We start from the raw sequence: 17,894 nt of genomic DNA on the forward strand, positions 1-17,894 counted from the left end.
TGCACACAATGAGTTTATTAAATCATAAAGGGAATATTCGGAACTCTGCAGTGACGCTGTGACGTCAGGCCAGCCATTTAGTCACGTGACGCCACAAAATCTCGTCTCATCCCGCGAGATGTGGACGTAGTCGCTGGCGCTGTCAGCGGAAGCGAAATTTAGCACTCCAAACCGCATTTAAAAAATAATACAAATCTCCACGCAAAGATGTCAACCAGGGTTAGTATGTTTCGATTGAACATTTAACTAAAAAGCCTGTTTACTTTTCGTGGTCGTGGAAGTTAAATGTTGTCTTTTCGAGTGCTTAAAAAGGCTCTCGTGGCAAGAAGAAACACTTGTCATTCAAAAGTTGGCAGCCCGGAAAGAGAAACTTGATGACCACTTTCTCTGCTAGCAAGATTTAGCCGTTACCTACGTGTGTTAAAACTGCACACGGGACACCAGAAAGTGGCGATACTTGTGTCGGGAACACTAGAAAGTTGCGGTAGTTGTGTTGTCTCTATCACAAGAAATGATTTAATCAAGTTTGCACTCCCAGCAAACATTTGACCGGTGACTTTTTTGACGTCAGCAGCCTTTTCAACAAGGAACCGCTAGCATATGTCCACAAACTCCCTTGTATTTGCTATGTTTTCCCTTTTTTAAGCGCAATACGGCCGCTTTTTTGTGTTTAATCACAGGATTAAACCTCTCAAGTTTATCTTCTCTACAACGATAAACTTCCGGGTTAATTGACGCGAACCCAGACGTCATCAATCACTCCAAAATAAGACATTTAACTCGTTCTTTCCTGGCTCCTTTTTTATCTGTTAGTCCTTTCCTTGTTGTTCCTAGCATCCTTCCTTCCTTTCATGTTTTTTGGTTACTTCCCCTCTTCTGTCCTACCTTCTCTCGTTCGATTCTTATCCTTCTTTCACTCATCCCTGTCTTCTTTTAATCATACCTTACATTCATACCATCCTTGTTTCCTATTGCATATCATCAAAAAAATCACCCGAGTGATGTCCCGAAACTCCCAAAACATTTAAGTCGGTGTTGTATACTCCCCCACCCCCCCCTGCAGCGATCAAAATGATATAAAGAAGGCTGTTAAATTGTTTGACTTCTGTACATCATCATCTCTTGTCAGCTGATGAAGGCGGAGCGATGCCCGACGGACAAGCTGTCCCTCACCAACTGCGCCGTCATCAACGAGAAAGAGCCGCAGTTTGAGCAGTGAGTCCATCTGTCGATGACGAAAGGTTGGTTCTGTATGAATCATTGTCGTTATTCCGCCCTCCCTCTCAGGCACGTAACGGTGCGCAACCTCACGCACAAGTACGTGTTCACCCTGAAGACGCATCCCAGCGTCAACGTGGGCAGCATCGCCTTCAGTCTGCCGCAGGTAGGCCTCGGGGCCCCTCGACCGGGCCTGATCCGCCGCATCCTCCCGCCGCGGGGTGTGTGTGTGTGTGTGTGTGGTGTGTGTGTGTGTGTGTGTGTTGTGTGTGTGTGTGTGTGAGCGAGCGAGCGAGCGAGCGCACTGTTGCTTGTTACTTAAGAGCTTTTTCCTTCCTTTTAACTCGGCCATCTTTTGGTCCATCTTTTAACCCGGGTCTCCACCCCGCCAGCGCACAGGTACTCTCTAACCCGAGCCTCTTCCGATTCTTCTGGCTGACTTTCAATCTGCTTTCTAAGATAAACGTAGCTTAGTGCCGTGTTTTCGGAGCATATGAAGTCAATGTTGTACTTTTTTTTCCCCCCTCTTCATACAGAGAAAATGGGCCGGTCTATCCATCGGACAAGAGGTCGAAGGTGAGCTTGAAAAAAAAATAAATAAATAAAAATACTCTCACTGGCTACTACATTAGGTACACCTGAGATCCCACTAAAGAACTTCTTTCAGTCAAAAGTGAACTTTATCAAATTTGATGTGCTCGTGTATCGTAAAATTAAACCAGTGAGTCCTCTCCACCAGAAGAAAAGATTGATGGATGTTGCGAGGGAAGACATGAGGGACTGTGGGTGTTGGAGAGGAAGATGCACGAGGATAGGCTTAGATGGAAAAAGATGACACGCGGTGGCGACCCCTAACGGGACAAGCCGAAAGGAAAAGAAGAAGAAGAAGAAGGAGGAGGAGGAGGTGCTTTGAGATTGGAATTTTCCACACTGAAATGAAAGGCAATGGCATTAATTCATCCCCCCCCACACCTGAAAAAAATAGTACCCTAATTTCCGGCCTATAAACCGCAAACTTTTTTTCACACGCTTTCAACCCTGCGGCCTATGCGGATAATTTGTGCATTTTCTATAACGACCGCAAGGGGGGGCACTCGAGTAGAAAAAATAAGATTGAGACCAGTGGAATATATGTGCCAGGGAAGTGACTTTTACCGGCCCTGTTAGTGGTGCGCTAGCATTAGCGCTGTGCTAGCGTGTTGCTGTTTTACTGCCGCATCTCAGTGATTTTTACCGGTATGTTTTTTTTTTTTTTTTTTTTTTTTTTTTTAACCGTCCCTGTTCGTGCTCCCGTGTTGTTGCTATGTTAAGCTAAGCTAAGGTGTTAAAACTTTGAAAACTCTTTCTGTGCGCCGTCTTTCTTTGTAAATATCTCGTGTTTCAATGTGGGCACTTGCGGCTTTTACACAGGTGGAGCTTATGTACGTACCAAACGGTATTTCCTTTACAAAAGTACTGGGTGAGCCTCGTCACCAGGTGCGCTCTGTAGGCCCGGGAATTACGGTAGTTTCCTGTCTGTTATTGTAGTTTATCTGTAGTTTGTGGCAGTAAACTGCTACATTTTTGCGCAATGCGGCCCTGGAGAACCCAGCTCGCAATAATCAACGTCCCGTTTGTTTGTTTGTACAGTCTCCAACTACACGTTTGACAAGTCCAAGCAGTGCATCAGCTCCATGACGGTGGAGATCGACTTCCTGCAGAAGAAGAACGCCGACAGCAACCCGTACGACTCGGACGTGATGGCCAACGACTTCATCCAGCAGTTCAACCACCAGGCCTTCAGTACGGGCCAGCAGGTACCACACTGATTTAAAAAAAAAATTTTTTAAGTGAGTCTTAGCGATTCGGATGCAAAAACAGACAGCACGGTCGGAATCCGTTTCATGCCGTTCTTCTTATGAAGTTATATCCGTGCTTCTTCGTGTGTGTTTGATGTTTGCAGATGGTGTTTAAGTTTGGCGAGAAGCCGTTTGATGTGCTGGTGAAAGATATGGAAGGTATGGACCCCAGCATCCTCAAGGGCGACCAGAGCTCGGTCAAAAAAACAAAGGTATCGTTTTTGTTTTTTGTTTTTTTTAAATCAATATCTTCCGATGCTTTGATGCCTTCGTGCTAACGGCGTCGCGCTAATCACGCTGATGACAATCTGTCCTTCCCTCAGATTGAGATCGGCCTGTTGCTGGCAAACAGTCAGGTGATCTTCGAGAAGGCGGAGACTTCCTCCATGACGCTGATTGGTGAGCGCGTCTTCGGTGACATTTGTAGCGGCAACACGGACGGACATAAACTGCTTTGTTTGCGTTCGTTTAGTAAAGGCCGCACATTATTATGATTTATTTATCACAGAAGATCCGCCAGATAATGTATTTACCGATGCCCGAGTAATGTTTGAAATGGAAAAAATTCTTACATCGTGACAACTTGGGAGTACAAAGAGTTCCGAGGACGGATTGTGGCCACGTAGACGGTCGTCCATATGGCCACAAGGGGGCACCCTTCTCACGTTATTACCTCCGCAAAGAGATTTCTTTACATTTGTAGATTTTTGAGCACTTTCATGCTTGTTGTTTATGAAACTGGGATGAGTCGAGATTATTCCAATGAGGTTGCTGTTCTAATTGTCTTTAGTTAACCTTCAACTGAACTTTTCATTCTTAAAAAAAAAAAAAAAAAAGCTTATTTTCAATAATCCAGATGTCATGTTTTAAGTCACATGGAGCGTTTTCATAAATTTCTTCCAAGCACGTCCCATGTCGTAAAATTGGCAATTTTAGTCATGTGACTGAAATCCTCCATCTGTGGTAAGAATAAATGAAATTGCACGTTTGTTCGATCCAACCCGAAGGGAGATCCAAGACCAGAGAGTCTCGCCAATCCATCATCAGTCCAGACTGGAACTTCGAGAAAATGGGCATCGGCGGCCTCGACAAGGAGTTTTCCGACATCTTCCGCAGAGCCTTCGCGTCGCGGGTCTTCCCTCCCGAGATCGTGGAACAGATGGGTGAGTTCCGATCGTAGCGCCTCCTGCTGCTTGGGCGTGGACGTGACAGGGTTGAAATAGACCGGCGTGTTATGGACATAGACTTTGGGGGGGAAAAAAAAAAAAAAAACAGAAAAACAAAACAGTTTCTTGAATTTATTTGAAGTCGAGTAACTGCTGTCAGCAACGGATTACAACGACATGTCCAGTCCATTCATGTTGTGTGAAAAATCCTTAAATCCAAATCATCGGCAAACACGCCTTTGAAGGGGAATGTGTCATCTGTCATAATTGGCCATTAGCACGCAGGTGAGCGGCTGACGTTCGTCACATGATTCACCAGTCTTCTTCTTCTTCTTCTTCTTCTTCTGTGATTCATCCGCCCCTCTTCCTGACACATTAGTCCCGATCCTCGGGCTTGTGAGGACGTGTTCAAAAGAACCTTTTTTTTTTCCAGTGAACCCTCGCCAGTTCGCTAATTGCCTTTCAGAAACGCGCTGACTTTGCACTTTTTTTTTTTTCTGGAGAGAGCAAACTATGTATCACTCCGTCTAAAATGTAATAAAGTTCAGTTAACAGGTTGCAAAGTGGCAGAATGTTTCCGGTGTACCAAATCATTTGGTTGGCATTCGTTTTCAAGGGCGATATTGTAAGATCAGTTTTTGGGGTATAGGTCGAAACTCATTAACGCTTTTGTTCGCAAACGAAATTGCTTGGGTTGGTGAATGCTCAGTTGGGTTCCATTCAGTGTAATGGGACTAATGGACCTTTCCGATGGCGATCGTAAGCTCCGCCCCCTTAGCCGTGTCCCACAAGCTTTCAGAATTACAAATATGAACTTTTCCAAGCGCACGCTACTGACAACCGGCATTGCTCGTGGGACAACATGGCGGCGGGGGCGCGTCAAGACAGGGTTAAGACAACGCGGCTATCTGATTGGTTATCATCGTACGAGTGATTGACAGGTCAGAAAGGTCCAATTTGGTGCGGCGTCTACTAATTGTGGGTCTCGGTCCCTAACCTCTGTGGGTACACACATGCGCGCACGCACACACACACACACACGCACTGATGGCGCCGACCTTTAGCCGAGCGCCAGCGCGCAAGAGTCGACCTTTGGCTGCGTCCAGCTGGCCGCCGTGCTAAGATGTCAGGCCCTGATAGCGCGTCCAGCTAAAGGTAAGCATCTAATTGAGGAGTACAGGTGCACACGGCGGCGGGAAAAGCGGGTGGGGGTGGTGATGTGGGGGGGTTGCACACATTTTGGACTCGAGTGTTGCCTTAAGAGAAAGTTTGACTCCTGCCGACGTCAGCCGGGTTTTTGGCGCCGAGGAAGACTTCCCACCTGGCTGCTCCTCCCTCCCTCCCTCCGTCGGCAGCCACAAATGGCAGTTCAGATGTTTATCGGCGGGCCTCTCAGTTAGCCCAAATGTCACGGCGCCAGGTGCAAACGGCCGCCGTGAAAGCCACACTGTCCGCCCAGGTCAACGTCGCCAGGCAGCGCGCTGACGCCGAATTCAATGCGCAACTCATAAGCCCAAATTCATATCCGTCGACAGTTCTGATTGACCTGTTCTGGTGTCGATATGGGGGGGGGGGGAAAGTGGTATCGAACTTCCGTATTAGTTTTTACACTCATGGTGATAATGTGATGTTTAACATTACCGGTAAGGGATTAAATTTATGCGGCGATGCGATCCGATGCTGTAAAAACGTGCGCCCTAGCCTAAGACGGTTCTTCTGCTTGCAGGCGGCAAGCACGTGAAGGGCATCCTGCTGTACGGGCCGCCGGGCTGCGGGAAGACGCTGATGGCGCGGCAGATCGGCAAGATGCTCAACGCCCGCGAGCCCAAGATAGTCAACGGGCCCGAGATCCTCAACAAGTACGTCGGCGAGTCGGAGGCCAACGTTCGCAAGCTGTTCGCCGACGCCGAGGACGAGCAGAAGAGGGTGAGCGCTCTGTCCGGCCGTCCCGTTTTCTTTTTTTCCCTACCGCTCGTCCTCAATAGGGTCAGATTGACAGCCAAATGGAACAAATTTTCACCTCTGGGCAATTTACAGCCTTCGGTTCAGCTTCTTTTTTAGAGGAGTTCCTCTTCTGTTTCTCGGTGCATGACGCAAATTGAAAACGTCGAGTGCGTATCCACTGACCTGTCCTCCGTCAGCATGGGGGGTGGGGGGTGGGGGGGCTGAGTAATTTCTCAACGAGTGGACAGATCTGCCCTTTAGGCAGAATGAGATCCTGATAACACCTCGCCATCTCGTATATGCGCGCGAGCGAAGAGGTTGGGCGCCGGAGGTCCGTTTGGATATCCAGACGCTCGCGTCGAACCTCAGTCTTCACCACCTCATGAGGCGCTTCTTTGCCATGACCCCGAGCCCCCGCACACACACGCAGCTGCTTTAAATGCTGCATTGACAGGTGTGTGGATGGAGGGGAACACCCGCCCCCCTCCCTTCCCCAAGCTTGTTGCCTTTCTCCACTAATGATGAAGGATGACAGAAACGTGACATTTGACTGCTCAGACACGATATGAGGGGATTTTCTTGGAGACTTTTTAAAAGTCTCGTGTATGCCGCTCAAGCTGTCGCAGCCCGTAGAGCCCAAATATATCAATTTGAAATTGCGTATTCTACTAAATGCAAAACTTAATGGTGGTTAAGAAGCTCTCAAGAATTACAGCACAGCAGGGGCAGCGCTAAATGGGTGGACTCTGCCGGTGCGTGGGGGGGGGGGAACACCCATAAACATAAAGACAATTGTGTTTGTTTATTTATATTTCATTTGATTTTTTTTTTTTTTTTTTTTTTAAACATGTCCTCTTTCAAAAAAAAAAAACGTCAACAGCTGGGCACCAACAGCGGGCTGCACATCATCATCCTGGACGAGATCGACGCCATCTGCAAGCAGCGAGGCAGCATGGCGGGCAGCACGGGCGTGCACGACACGGTCGTCAACCAGCTGCTGTCCAAGATGGACGGCGTGGAGCAGCTCAACAACATCCTGGTCATCGGTAAAACGCCCATCCCGACAATAGAGAAAATATATGTTTTTTAAAGGTCAAGTGTCATTCCCATAAACATTCTAAAATAGATATTGTAATGAAAAATACGTATAACATTATTCACTTCAACGTCTATACGAAAAAATAAATATGAGCGGAGAGCGCGAGATACATGCGCAGAGTTGGGGAAATCTCATTCGACATCCGAGTGGTCGCCATATCGGCTGCATCTTCTGTCCGTGACGTCGCACTCGGACATTCGCCGTTGAAAACACGCTTGCCACCTACTACAGGAGACGAACACGCTCCTTCTGACACGGAAGCTCTTTTCGAAGAAGAGAAGTGTCCGGGCCAATATTACCCTATCGCTTCGAGCCATATTTAGATGATATGCGGATCACGGCCAAAACCCCGTCCCCGCGCGATCCACCTCGGAGATGAGCCGCCGCGACCCGGCACCGCGTCCGCCGATGACGGCTTCGGCCCGGGTGGAACATCGACACATTTAGCACCCCTGATTTACGCATTATGTCCCCCCCCCCCCCCCAACTATTTTTTTTTTTTTAGTAGCTGTATACACACCTACCTGTCATTTGCAACCCACTAAGCTCTCGTCCTTTGCACCCGTGCAATCCATTTTTCACGGCGAACCGGGTCTTTTGGAAAAGTATGAAGAGCAAATTTATCCTCATTAGTGTTCGAGCAATATCCAGCAGTACAATGAGGCGACATTTTGGCTAACGCGAAGGAACGACCAGCTAGCTTCCAGCAGGTAAAACCAGTATAAACAGACGAGACCGCTTGAGTGCGCTCCTGACCTGTACGTCACTTCCTGCTTCTTCTTGATAACAAATCCCTTGAGTGGATTTTCATGGCGGGAGTTACAAAAAGCCATATACGTCAAAATTATGTTTTGTGGTGAAAAAGCGGATGGGTCCATACCGGCTGCTGTTTTTTCATTGATAACATACTAAAACTCTGGACTGTGTTGTGCCTGACTGGTCTGTGCCTTCCTCAGGTATGACCAACAGGCCAGACCTGATCGACGAGGCCCTGCTGCGTCCTGGGAGACTGGAAGTCAAAATGGAGATCGGTAAACCCGCAGAAAAACGCGAGTCTGCCCGGTGTGTTGGCGACACGTCACGAGAGCGCCGGCTTCCCGCTTCCAGGCCTGCCGGACGAGAAGGGTCGCGTCCAGATCCTGAACATCCACACGGCCAAGATGCGTCAGTTCAAGCTGCTGGCCAGCGACGTGGATGTCAAGGAGCTCGCCGTGGAGACCAAAAACTTCAGCGGGGCGGAGCTGGAAGGCCTGGTCAGGGCGGCGCAGTCCACCGCCATGAACAGACACATCAAGGTCAGCCGGGAACCGTACCGCGGGATTTCAACGGACTGCGTTAAGGGGGGGGTCACATAGACCAGTTTCATGTAAAGAATAGAAACAAATGATTACGGTTCAAAGTCAACATCAGTCTTCGTGTAGTTGTTTAAATAGTCGGAGCCCTGCGCATGTTTTTGTGCAGGTGTCGTAATATGCAACATCCAAAAAATGAAATATTCCAATTTGCATGATTGTTCACATATTTTAGCAGCATGCGAGGACAAGGAATAAGGTAACGAGTAAAAGTAACAAGAACAGTTTCAGATTTAAAAAAAATAAATAAATAAAAATTACAGCGGGATGGTGGAGCCGCTGGAAAACGTTGGCCTCACAGATCTGAGGTCCCGGGTTCGATTCTAGCCCTGCCTGTGTGGAGTTTGCATGTTCTCCCCGTGCCTTCGTGGGTTTCCTCCAGGTGGGCACGCCGGGTTCCTCCCACATCCCAAAAACATGCAATATTAATCGGACACTCTAAATTGCCCCGTCTGTGTGATTGTGAGTATGATTTGGTGGTTTCTCTTTGTGCCCTGCGATTGGCTGGCGACCAGTTCAGGGTGTAACCCGCCTCCTGCCCCGTTGACAGCCGGGATAGGCTCCGGCACTCCCCGCGGCTCTCGTGAGGATAAGCGGCTAAGACAATGGATGGATGGGGGAAAAAAAAATACTTGCAAAGTGAAATCAAGTAGATGATCAATCTGCTGCTTGGGAGGCTAAAATTATGAAATACTGTTTTATGTGTGTACATGACAAAACTGCACTTTATTGTTGTGGATTTCAAGCCTACACAGCTGAGAAAACATGAGAGCGCACACACACACACACGCAGTCCATCAGATATTTGCAGGCGTTGACACCTGACGGACGAGACGTCTGGAGCGCCGTGTGAGCCCGTATTCTTCGACGGGGTCTTTTCCGTCTGACCTTTGAGTCCCGCTCACGTGTGCGCGTTTTGCGTGTCAGGCCAGCAACACGGTGGAGGTCGACATCGATACGGCGGAGAAGTTGCAGGTCAGCAGGCTGGACTTCATGGCTTCCCTGAACAACGACATCAAACCCGTAAGTTGGGAAGTCTCCAGTCAAGTCCAGTCCAAGTGGCTGCGGCCATCTTGTTGGCACCAGTAGCGCAAAGTCAGCAAGTACAAATACTTTGTTACTGTACGTAGAATCTTCAGGTTTCAGTACTTTGTACTCGCTTTGTCAAAGTAGGCGCAAAACCTTTTTCAGAATTGAAGTAGTTTGGCGGCCTCTGGTTGCCCTCCGCAGGCGTTCGGAACCAACCAGGAGGACTACGCCAGCTACATCATGAACGGCATCATCCGCTGGGGTGACCCGGTGTCGGCGGTTCTGGAGGACGGGGAGCTGCTGGTGCAGCAGACTAAGAACAGCGAACACACGCCGCTGGTGTCCGTTCTGCTGGAGGGTACGGCGCGCGCACACACACACACACACACACGCTAACTTTTGACGGAGGTCCGTCCTGATCCGTCGACGCAGGTCCACCCAACAGCGGGAAGACGGCCTTGGCGGCCAAGATCGCCGAAGACTCCCAGTTCCCCTTCATCAAGATCTGCTCGCCCGACAAGATGATCGGACACTCCGAGATCGCCAAGTGCCAGGCCGTTAAAAAGGTCACAGTTATTACGATGATATCCCGAGTGGGTCGGGTGTGACCCGTGGGTGGGCTCCATACCGGTTTGATACATTCGTGGCCCATCTAAGATTGACATCACCTTTTTTTTTTTTTTTTTTTTTTCCTTGAATTTGGTTCATCTGAATACATGTTTTTTTTTGCATTTATTTATCTCATTGAATAATGACTTTATGTATTGTGAGTAACAAATAATAGCATTCGAAAAAATTTTGAATATCGCCACTGTTGGGCAGCCAAGTGTCCTACATCTAAATTTGGTTGATTTCATTTTTTTTTTTTTCTCTCAAATCTATCATGCACCAGCCGCCATGTGCGTTTCCAATATTTTTGGCCAATGTAAGGTATTGAAAAATGCCTTAGTCGCATTTTTATTTTTCCTAAAATTAATATTAGGTTTTGGGGTTTCTACCAGATGCCAGCAATACATTTTCAACATGTATTTTTCTTTTTAATTCCAAATATATAGTAAAATAGTACAATGAAAGATAAAAATACATAAATAATTTAAATAAGTTAATTACTAAATGGAAATAAAAAATGAGGAAAATTTATTTTTTTCACACGTTAACTTTTTAATTCACTTCATGAAATACTCTATCAAATAAATAAAATTATAGAAAGAATTGTACATGGGCAGTACATTAAACATTTATTGAATAATTGATCATTTCTTATAAAAAATAAGAGATGGTTAAATCTCCGCTTCCGAGTGACCTCTGACGTTTCGAGTAGATGATAGCTATAATTTTTATTTGATTAGATTTTTCATCCGAGACTTTTCCTGCCTGTTTTGTTCTTTGTGACGATTGTGATTTCCGTCCCGGCGTCAGATCTTCGAGGACGCCTACAAGTCTCAGCTGAGCTGCGTGGTGGTGGACGACATCGAGCGCTTGCTGGGTGAGCGGACGGCCGCAAAAAAAAAAAAAAGAAAGAAATCCTCGTTCAATTGACGTGGCGTTTGTTTTTTTTTTCACGTTTCCTTTTGTTTCTTTCCGCTCCCTGTTTCAGACTACGTGCCCATCGGCCCTCGCTTCTCCAACCTGGTCCTGCAGGCTCTGCTGGTCCTCCTGAAGAAGCCGCCGCCCAAGGTAAAGCTCCGGGCCGCCTCTCCGTCAGCAGCCGGAAGAGGGCGGCAGACCTCGCGCCCGCGCCAACGCGACGGTGCCGCTCGTTAAGTGTTTGTTGCGCTCTCGGCGAATGGCGCCGCCGAGAGCCGCCCTCCGCTCCGGTTGCGTTCGTAGCGCGTTGCCGGGTTTGCGGATGAGCTGTATGGCCGCATGTGCATACGAAGCGCCGGGCCCAGCGGGGCGCCGGGGGCCGGGGCGACACGGAGGAGAATGGGCTCTGTGAGAGAGCCGGGACCTGGCAGCGCCGCCGCCTGTGTGGCACCTCATCTGCATGCAGCGTCGCAACCCCCCACGCCGCGGGGGTGCAGCCGGCGGCCATAATCCCCCTGTCTGCTCGCCACTCTCCTGCCGCTCCTTCTCCTGGTCCTCCTCCAGCTCGCCGGCTTAGCGCAGCGACGATTATTTTCTTTCTTCTTGGCTCATGTTTGCCTGCTGCTCCGCCGTCGTCCTCGCGTCGTTCGTCTTCTCTGCCCCCGCTTCGCACGTCAGTCACGGCGTCTCGCCGGCTTTTCGGGCTCCAGCGCTGCCGCTTTAAATATCACAAATACAGCTGGAGTTTACGTTGTTCCGGAACCGAGATTGGAGCTTGTTTTCGCACGTCAAATCAGTTTTCCCCATTGAAAGGGATTTAAATGCCATTAATCTGTTCCAGCCAGCCATTAAACTTTTTTTTAAGGAGGAAACTTATAGCTGGTATTATATACGAACACAAAAAAAAGAATACAAAGTGAATACACTGTTGTATTTGTGTGTTGTGTGGCCTAGTGAGTGACATCAGGAGATCCTTGCGAGAGTTTTCATTTGGTATTTATGTTGTTTGTTTGTCCTGTTGCATGTTTTTGGGATGTGGGAGGAAACCGGAGTGCCCGGAGAAAACCCACAAGCACGGGGAAAACATGCAAACTCCACACAGGCGGATCCGGGATTGAACCCGGGACCTCAGAACTGTGAGGCCAACGCTTTACCATCTGCTCATTAATTGGACAGTCTAAATTGCCCTTCGGTGTGATTGTGAGTGCGGCTCTTTATCTTTTTTTTTTTTTTTTGCCCTGCGATTGGCTGGCAACCAGTTCAGGGTGTACCCCGCCTCCTCCTTGTTGACAGCTGGGATAGGCTCCAGCATTCCCCGTGACCCTTGTGAGCATAAGCGGCACAGAAAATGGATGGATGGACGTCTGTGCTGTTCAGTGAAGGGCTGAGAGCGGGCCAGCGACTGCGGCTGTCCTCACCTGATGCCACGGCATCAACAGTGCCTTCAATCCTCCATTTCTTGTCTAATCACTCAAATCGCTTGTCCCGTAACACAAAGCAGAAAAATCGACCGCGCGACTGCTCGTTGCTTGACTCATGTTGAGCGCAATCGTTCCTAAAAAGAGTCGGGCCGTCCTCCAGGGCCGCAAGCTGCTGATCATCGGCACCAGCAGTCGCAAGGACGTCCTCCAGGAAATGGAGATGCTCAACGCCTTCAGCACCACCGTCCACATTCCCAACATCTCCAGCGGCGAGCAGCTGATGGAGGCACTGGAGGTAACTCGCACAAACGCAAATTTCCAGCCTATAAACCGGGACTTTTTTCTTCCACCCGCTTTAAACCTTGCGGTTTATGCGGTGATGCGGCTAATTTGTGCATTTTTTTTTCTAACGGCCGCCAGGGGGCATTCGAGCGGAAAAGGTAAGCGCGAGACCGGTGGAAAAAAACGTGCCGAGGAAGTGACTTTTACCTGTCCGGCCCTGTTAGCGCTGCGCTAGCGTCTTACTGCCGTGTCTCAGTGATTATTAACAGTATGTTTGGGGTTTTTTTTTTTTTTGTTTGTTTTTTTTTGTTTGTTTTAACCGGCCTTGTTAGCGCGGCGGCGCTTGTGTTAAACTCTCTGTACAGTCTTTCTTTGTAAATATCTCGTGTTTCAATTTGGGCACTTGCGGCTTTTACGCGGCTGCGGCCTTTGTATGTACCAAATGGTATTTCCTTTACAAATTTACTGGGTGAGGCTTATAACCAGGTACGCTCTCGGTATGTCGATCCGTTCCCTAGCATGTTCCTTTTCGAGAACGAGATGCCGAACGTCGTCTTGTTTGTTCCTCTCAAGCTGCTGGGAAGCTTCCAGGAGAAGGAGAGGGCGGCCATCGCCCACGCCGTCAAGGGCCAGGGCCTCTGGATCGGCATCAAGAAGTTAATCATGCTCATAGAGATGGCGACACAGGTACGGGAGAGAGCGCTTTTTCCGCATTGCAAGGAGCAGCGGTGAGTTGTTCAAAAAGTCTTGCTGAAGTCTTCGATAAGAACTGTTAGCGTTCAAAAAAAAAAAAAAGGAATTTATCTGCAACCGGAGCGGCGTATAACCTTACCAGCCACTTTATTAAATATGACTCAGGGAAACCAAATGTTAATATCGGCCCACCTCACAGAGTTCTCATTTAACATTTGTTGTTGTGGTACATTGAATGCGTTTTAATCGTCATTTATTTTTTTTCCATCAAAAAATGACTACTTGAAAAGCTGAACTTTATTCATATTATATTTATATTTTTATTATAGAAGGGTGTGGTGACTTGCGCAATCGGCTTAGTCTGAAAAGATTCCACCCCCCCCCCCCCCCCAATATAGTCGTACACATTATTAGTTACATTAATTCTGGCAAAAGTTGATCTAGTTTTTTTTTCCTCCCACAAAAACCTGGAGTTTGAACGGGGGTGTGTCGACTTTCTATACCCACAACATACACAAAGTGCATACTGATGGAAGAGCCGATAAATTATGGGCTATCTCGGCATGAGTGGATTGAATTATAGTCGATTTTTAAAAAAATGCCAGCGACGAAGTCCGCGGCACGCCAAGGCCGTCGGCGTCCCACCTTCGGCGCTCGAAATTCTCGCCTCGCGTTCTCCGGGCGCTCGTCCTCCACATCTGGTCGCCAGAGCGTCCCCGCCGCCGCTCACAAACCGCCATCTGTTTAGGTCCAATGAAAAATGCGCGCGGCTTCGCCTGATGATTTGTTGCGAACGCTTCTCGGCCACCACCTCCAGTCGCGCGCCCGTCCAAGTGGCGCTGGCGCGTCCCAAAAAAAGTCCCAAAGTGTCCCGCGGCGTCCTGGAGGCCGGCGAGGGGACGGCAGGTTCAACCGACATATGCATTGAATCCATTTCGACGCAGAATTTGTCATATGGCCCGCAGGGGCTTGCGGTTTGGCCTTCCAGTTGAGTTTTGACACGCTTTCCTTTTTTTTTTTTTTTTTTTTTGGTTGTTTTTTTTTAAAAACATTCCTTCATAAAATGTTTGAATTTGGTTCCCCTCCAAGGATTTCCTAACGATGTTCTAAAACAGTGAATCTCAAACTGGGGCTCCCTGGGGGTCTGCAAAATAATTTGAAATAAATGATTGTCATATCATTTATAAAAAAAAAAAAAAAAAAAAGTGCAGACAGTACAGGGACACGCACGCCAATAAAATTTTAATAACATTCTTGACCAATTAATCATCTCTACCTTGGCTTTGGGACGAGCAGAAGCTCTGATTTGGTTGTGACGTATCATCGCATAAATCTGACAACTCTGCACAACTTTTTTTTTCCCCCCTCCTTCTTATTCTTCAAAAATTGCTTATCATTCCAGGAATAAATAAAATTATCTTTTACGAGAACATTTTTGGGGAGAATTAAGATGGCTTTCCCAGACTGAAAAGACACGGATACTTTAGTTATCCTGCATTTACACTCGTTTATAAGTTATGTATCCTCTTATTAATAGTAACAAGAATGAAAAGAAATTAAATATGATCCAAATAAGAGAACAGCAATTTGCACAACAAAAGAAAAGTGGGAAATATGTTGTTGACGCTGCTATTTAATTATAATGAATTAGAAATGAAAAATTGCACTTTTCAAATTCACTTTAAATACATTTTTCTTCCCTCGCCAAGCTTTGACTTTAATATGATCATTTTCTTACTTTATTTCCGAAGAGTGCTGAAAGTATTCCCTGTAAAATTGAAATTTTTTCACTTCGAAATCCTTTTTTTTTTCCTTGGGGGGGAACAAAATTACCATAATTTCTGGCCTCCATGGCTACATTTTTTTCACACTCTTTCAACCCTGCGGTTTACGCCGTTGTGCGGCGCTAGCGTTAGTGCGGCGCTAGCGTTAGCTCACCTGGTTATAAGCCCCGGTATAGAGTTTAACGCTAGCGTGGCTCTTTCTGTGTACCGAGGCTTATAACCAGGTGCGCTCTGTAGGTACTTTAAAAAAAAAAAAAAAAACCGCCAACTTTTTAATTCTTTTCTCATTTAAGGGGACACGTAGTAGTGAGGTTTAATTGAAATGAAAATATCAGCTGGACCCCGAAATGTCTTGCGGATCCGGCACACCGCTCGTCCCAGATGCGGTTTAATCACCGGGGTATCCCCATTTTTGCACCGGAACGTGGGCCAAGACGCCCCGCCAACGTTATTTTTCCCGTCGCCACGGCAACCGCCGCCGATTGCTGCATTCTGGGACGGACGCGCAACCCCTCGTCGCCGAGGATGACGCGTAAAGGTAAGCCGCTCATTTTCTCCTCTCTGTGCGCTTCGTAGATGGACGCCCACTACCGAGTTAGCAAGTTCTTGAGTCTGCTGCGAGACGAGGGAGCGTAAGTCTTTGTCCGGCCTTTCGCTAGCGCCACCTAGTGAGCTCGGGGGCCCGAAGCACCACAGCAGGCAATGTTCTATCAGACGCAAAATCCCGGGAATTTTCAAAGCAGGCAAGGTCCCAGGATTTGACTAAATTTAACGTTGGCTAGGTGGATTTTTCAAAATAAATCTTGCCACACGGCACTTATCTTAAAAAAAATTGGGTCACTCTTATCTCAAGGCGCCACCGTATAATCGTCCTTGTGTTGTGATTCCGGCCCTTGAATTCGCCCAACGTTGCGATGGTTTTTCACGCCGTCCCCCCGAGTAACCATCCGCCAAAACCCGCATTTCCCCCTCGCAGACTGGGTTCGTTCGTGCCGATGTAGAATCGCCGCAGCCACCTCCGACAGGTAAGAAGCCGACAAACCCGCCGGAGTCGTTATCTTGACACCCCCCCCCCCCCCCTTCGTTATCGACAGATGTTCAATCGATCAAGTGATTTTCCCTCCAGACAAAGACAAACGTCCTCCCGTCGCGAAGCATTCTGGAGACAAGGACCGCGTACCGGATCTCGTGTATATTGTAATTGTTGATCAGCGACGTCCATTTTGTATCGAAAGAACGCAAAAAAACACGGTTGTACTCCTGATCATTCCGCACACCTCAAGTGTTTTGTTGTGTACTCGCTTTTTCTTTTATGAATAAATTATGACTCCAAAAAAGCTGTGTGTAGTTTTCTTTCCCCAAAAGTACTTCTACTTCTACTCTACAGAGTGTGAGTACCGTGTGCAAAAGAGACGAAAGAGACGTCGTTGTTGTTGTTCAAATATATAATCTTGGTTCAGTCGTACAGGTATATACATTGTATAATAAATAATATAAAAACATAACATTTACGATTATAAAATCAAAAGGGAATTATGTCACTTTTAGAACATTTGTACAAAACTTTGGATATAGTGGGTGGGGGGGGCGTGAACAAGAAGTCTATGACGATGCTAAGCTAAGCTAGCGCAGGCGTTAGCTCCAAATGGTCCAATCAGCTAGCCGCACTGTCTTGACACGCCCCTGCCGCCATGTTGTCCCACAAGCAAGGCCGGTTGTCAGTAGCGTGCGCTTGGAAAAGTTCATGTTACGAAGAAAATGGTCCTCAGATGCTATTCTGACGAAAGATATCCTGCTAGCTTACAAGGGGCCCCGCTCGATTCATTTTCCAAAGCCGACAACAAAGTTGACAAAAGTGTCTACGGTGGATTAAGACTGGCGGAAGAGCGCACGTACAACTAATTATCAACAAACACAAGGCTGGATGTTCGAAGGTAAGTGAGGGAGAAGTATCTTCTCTGAGTTTTATTGAATTATTATCAGTGCTTTATACGTTGCGGGAGAACAACTTTCACTTTTGTTAACGTATCACTGAACTGCCGAACAAAGTGTGTCGTGTTTTATACCGAAGTGTCGGGTTAGCGATACGTAAATGCGCGCCGGATTCAATGTAGGATTTCAATAAGAAGTTTGTGAGGCCGGCGTCAAACTTTTTATTTTTTTTTGCATCGATCGCCGACGTTTTGCTGCAACTCTGACATTGCGTCCCGTCCTTGCATGAAATAGTTAAGACCTCTCTGTAGAACGCATTATGCAAAAAAAAACATACTGCAATATTATCTGGAATACCCGATAGAGAATCGACTTCATACATGTTCTGTTCAGTCGCCATTTTGGATGCTTTTGGCTAAGGGGGCGGAGCTTAAGATCGCCACCGTAAAGGTCCATGAACCTTTTTGATGATCATTTTTTTTTCAATTTCAGAATAAACGGAGACAACACCGTCGTTATCTCAGTTTACGGTGCGGTGAACCCCCCCCCCCACGAAAATCCAAGTCGTTGACGCAACTCCTACAAAGGTTTTCGAAATTGTCACTAAAA

At 47.4% G+C, this 17,894-nt stretch overlaps 1 protein-coding gene across 3 annotated transcripts; it reads left to right on the forward strand.

Annotated features, from left to right (window-relative positions):
- Positions 1-69: 69 nt before the first annotated feature.
- On the forward strand, positions 70-16,692 carry LOC133495769 (vesicle-fusing ATPase-like). 3 transcript variants are annotated; one of them, XM_061810717.1, is made up of 22 exons: positions 70-219; positions 1,130-1,215; positions 1,288-1,384; positions 1,755-1,794; positions 2,848-3,014; positions 3,161-3,268; positions 3,380-3,455; positions 4,064-4,219; positions 5,949-6,148; positions 7,047-7,212; positions 8,222-8,296; positions 8,373-8,560; positions 9,545-9,640; positions 9,848-10,004; positions 10,079-10,212; positions 11,066-11,132; positions 11,244-11,323; positions 12,755-12,889; positions 13,450-13,563; positions 15,930-15,985; positions 16,330-16,378; positions 16,448-16,692. In XM_061810717.1, the coding sequence occupies exons 1-21, from the start codon at positions 208-210 to the stop codon at positions 16,352-16,354; spliced, it is 2,235 nt and encodes a 744-aa protein (XP_061666701.1). In that variant the 5' UTR covers positions 70-207; the 3' UTR covers positions 16,355-16,378; positions 16,448-16,692. The 3 variants fall into 3 exon arrangements, with proteins under 3 accessions (XP_061666701.1, XP_061666702.1, XP_061666703.1); XM_061810718.1 differs by having other exon boundaries at positions 16,480-16,692; XM_061810719.1 differs by lacking the exons at positions 70-219; positions 1,130-1,215; positions 1,288-1,384; positions 1,755-1,794 and adding an exon at positions 2,312-2,454.
- Positions 16,693-17,894: the final 1,202 nt, after the last annotated feature.

Source organism: Syngnathoides biaculeatus, chromosome 22 (genome assembly GCF_019802595.1).
Source record: "Syngnathoides biaculeatus isolate LvHL_M chromosome 22, ASM1980259v1, whole genome shotgun sequence".
Taxonomy (NCBI): domain Eukaryota; kingdom Metazoa; phylum Chordata; class Actinopteri; order Syngnathiformes; family Syngnathidae; genus Syngnathoides; species Syngnathoides biaculeatus.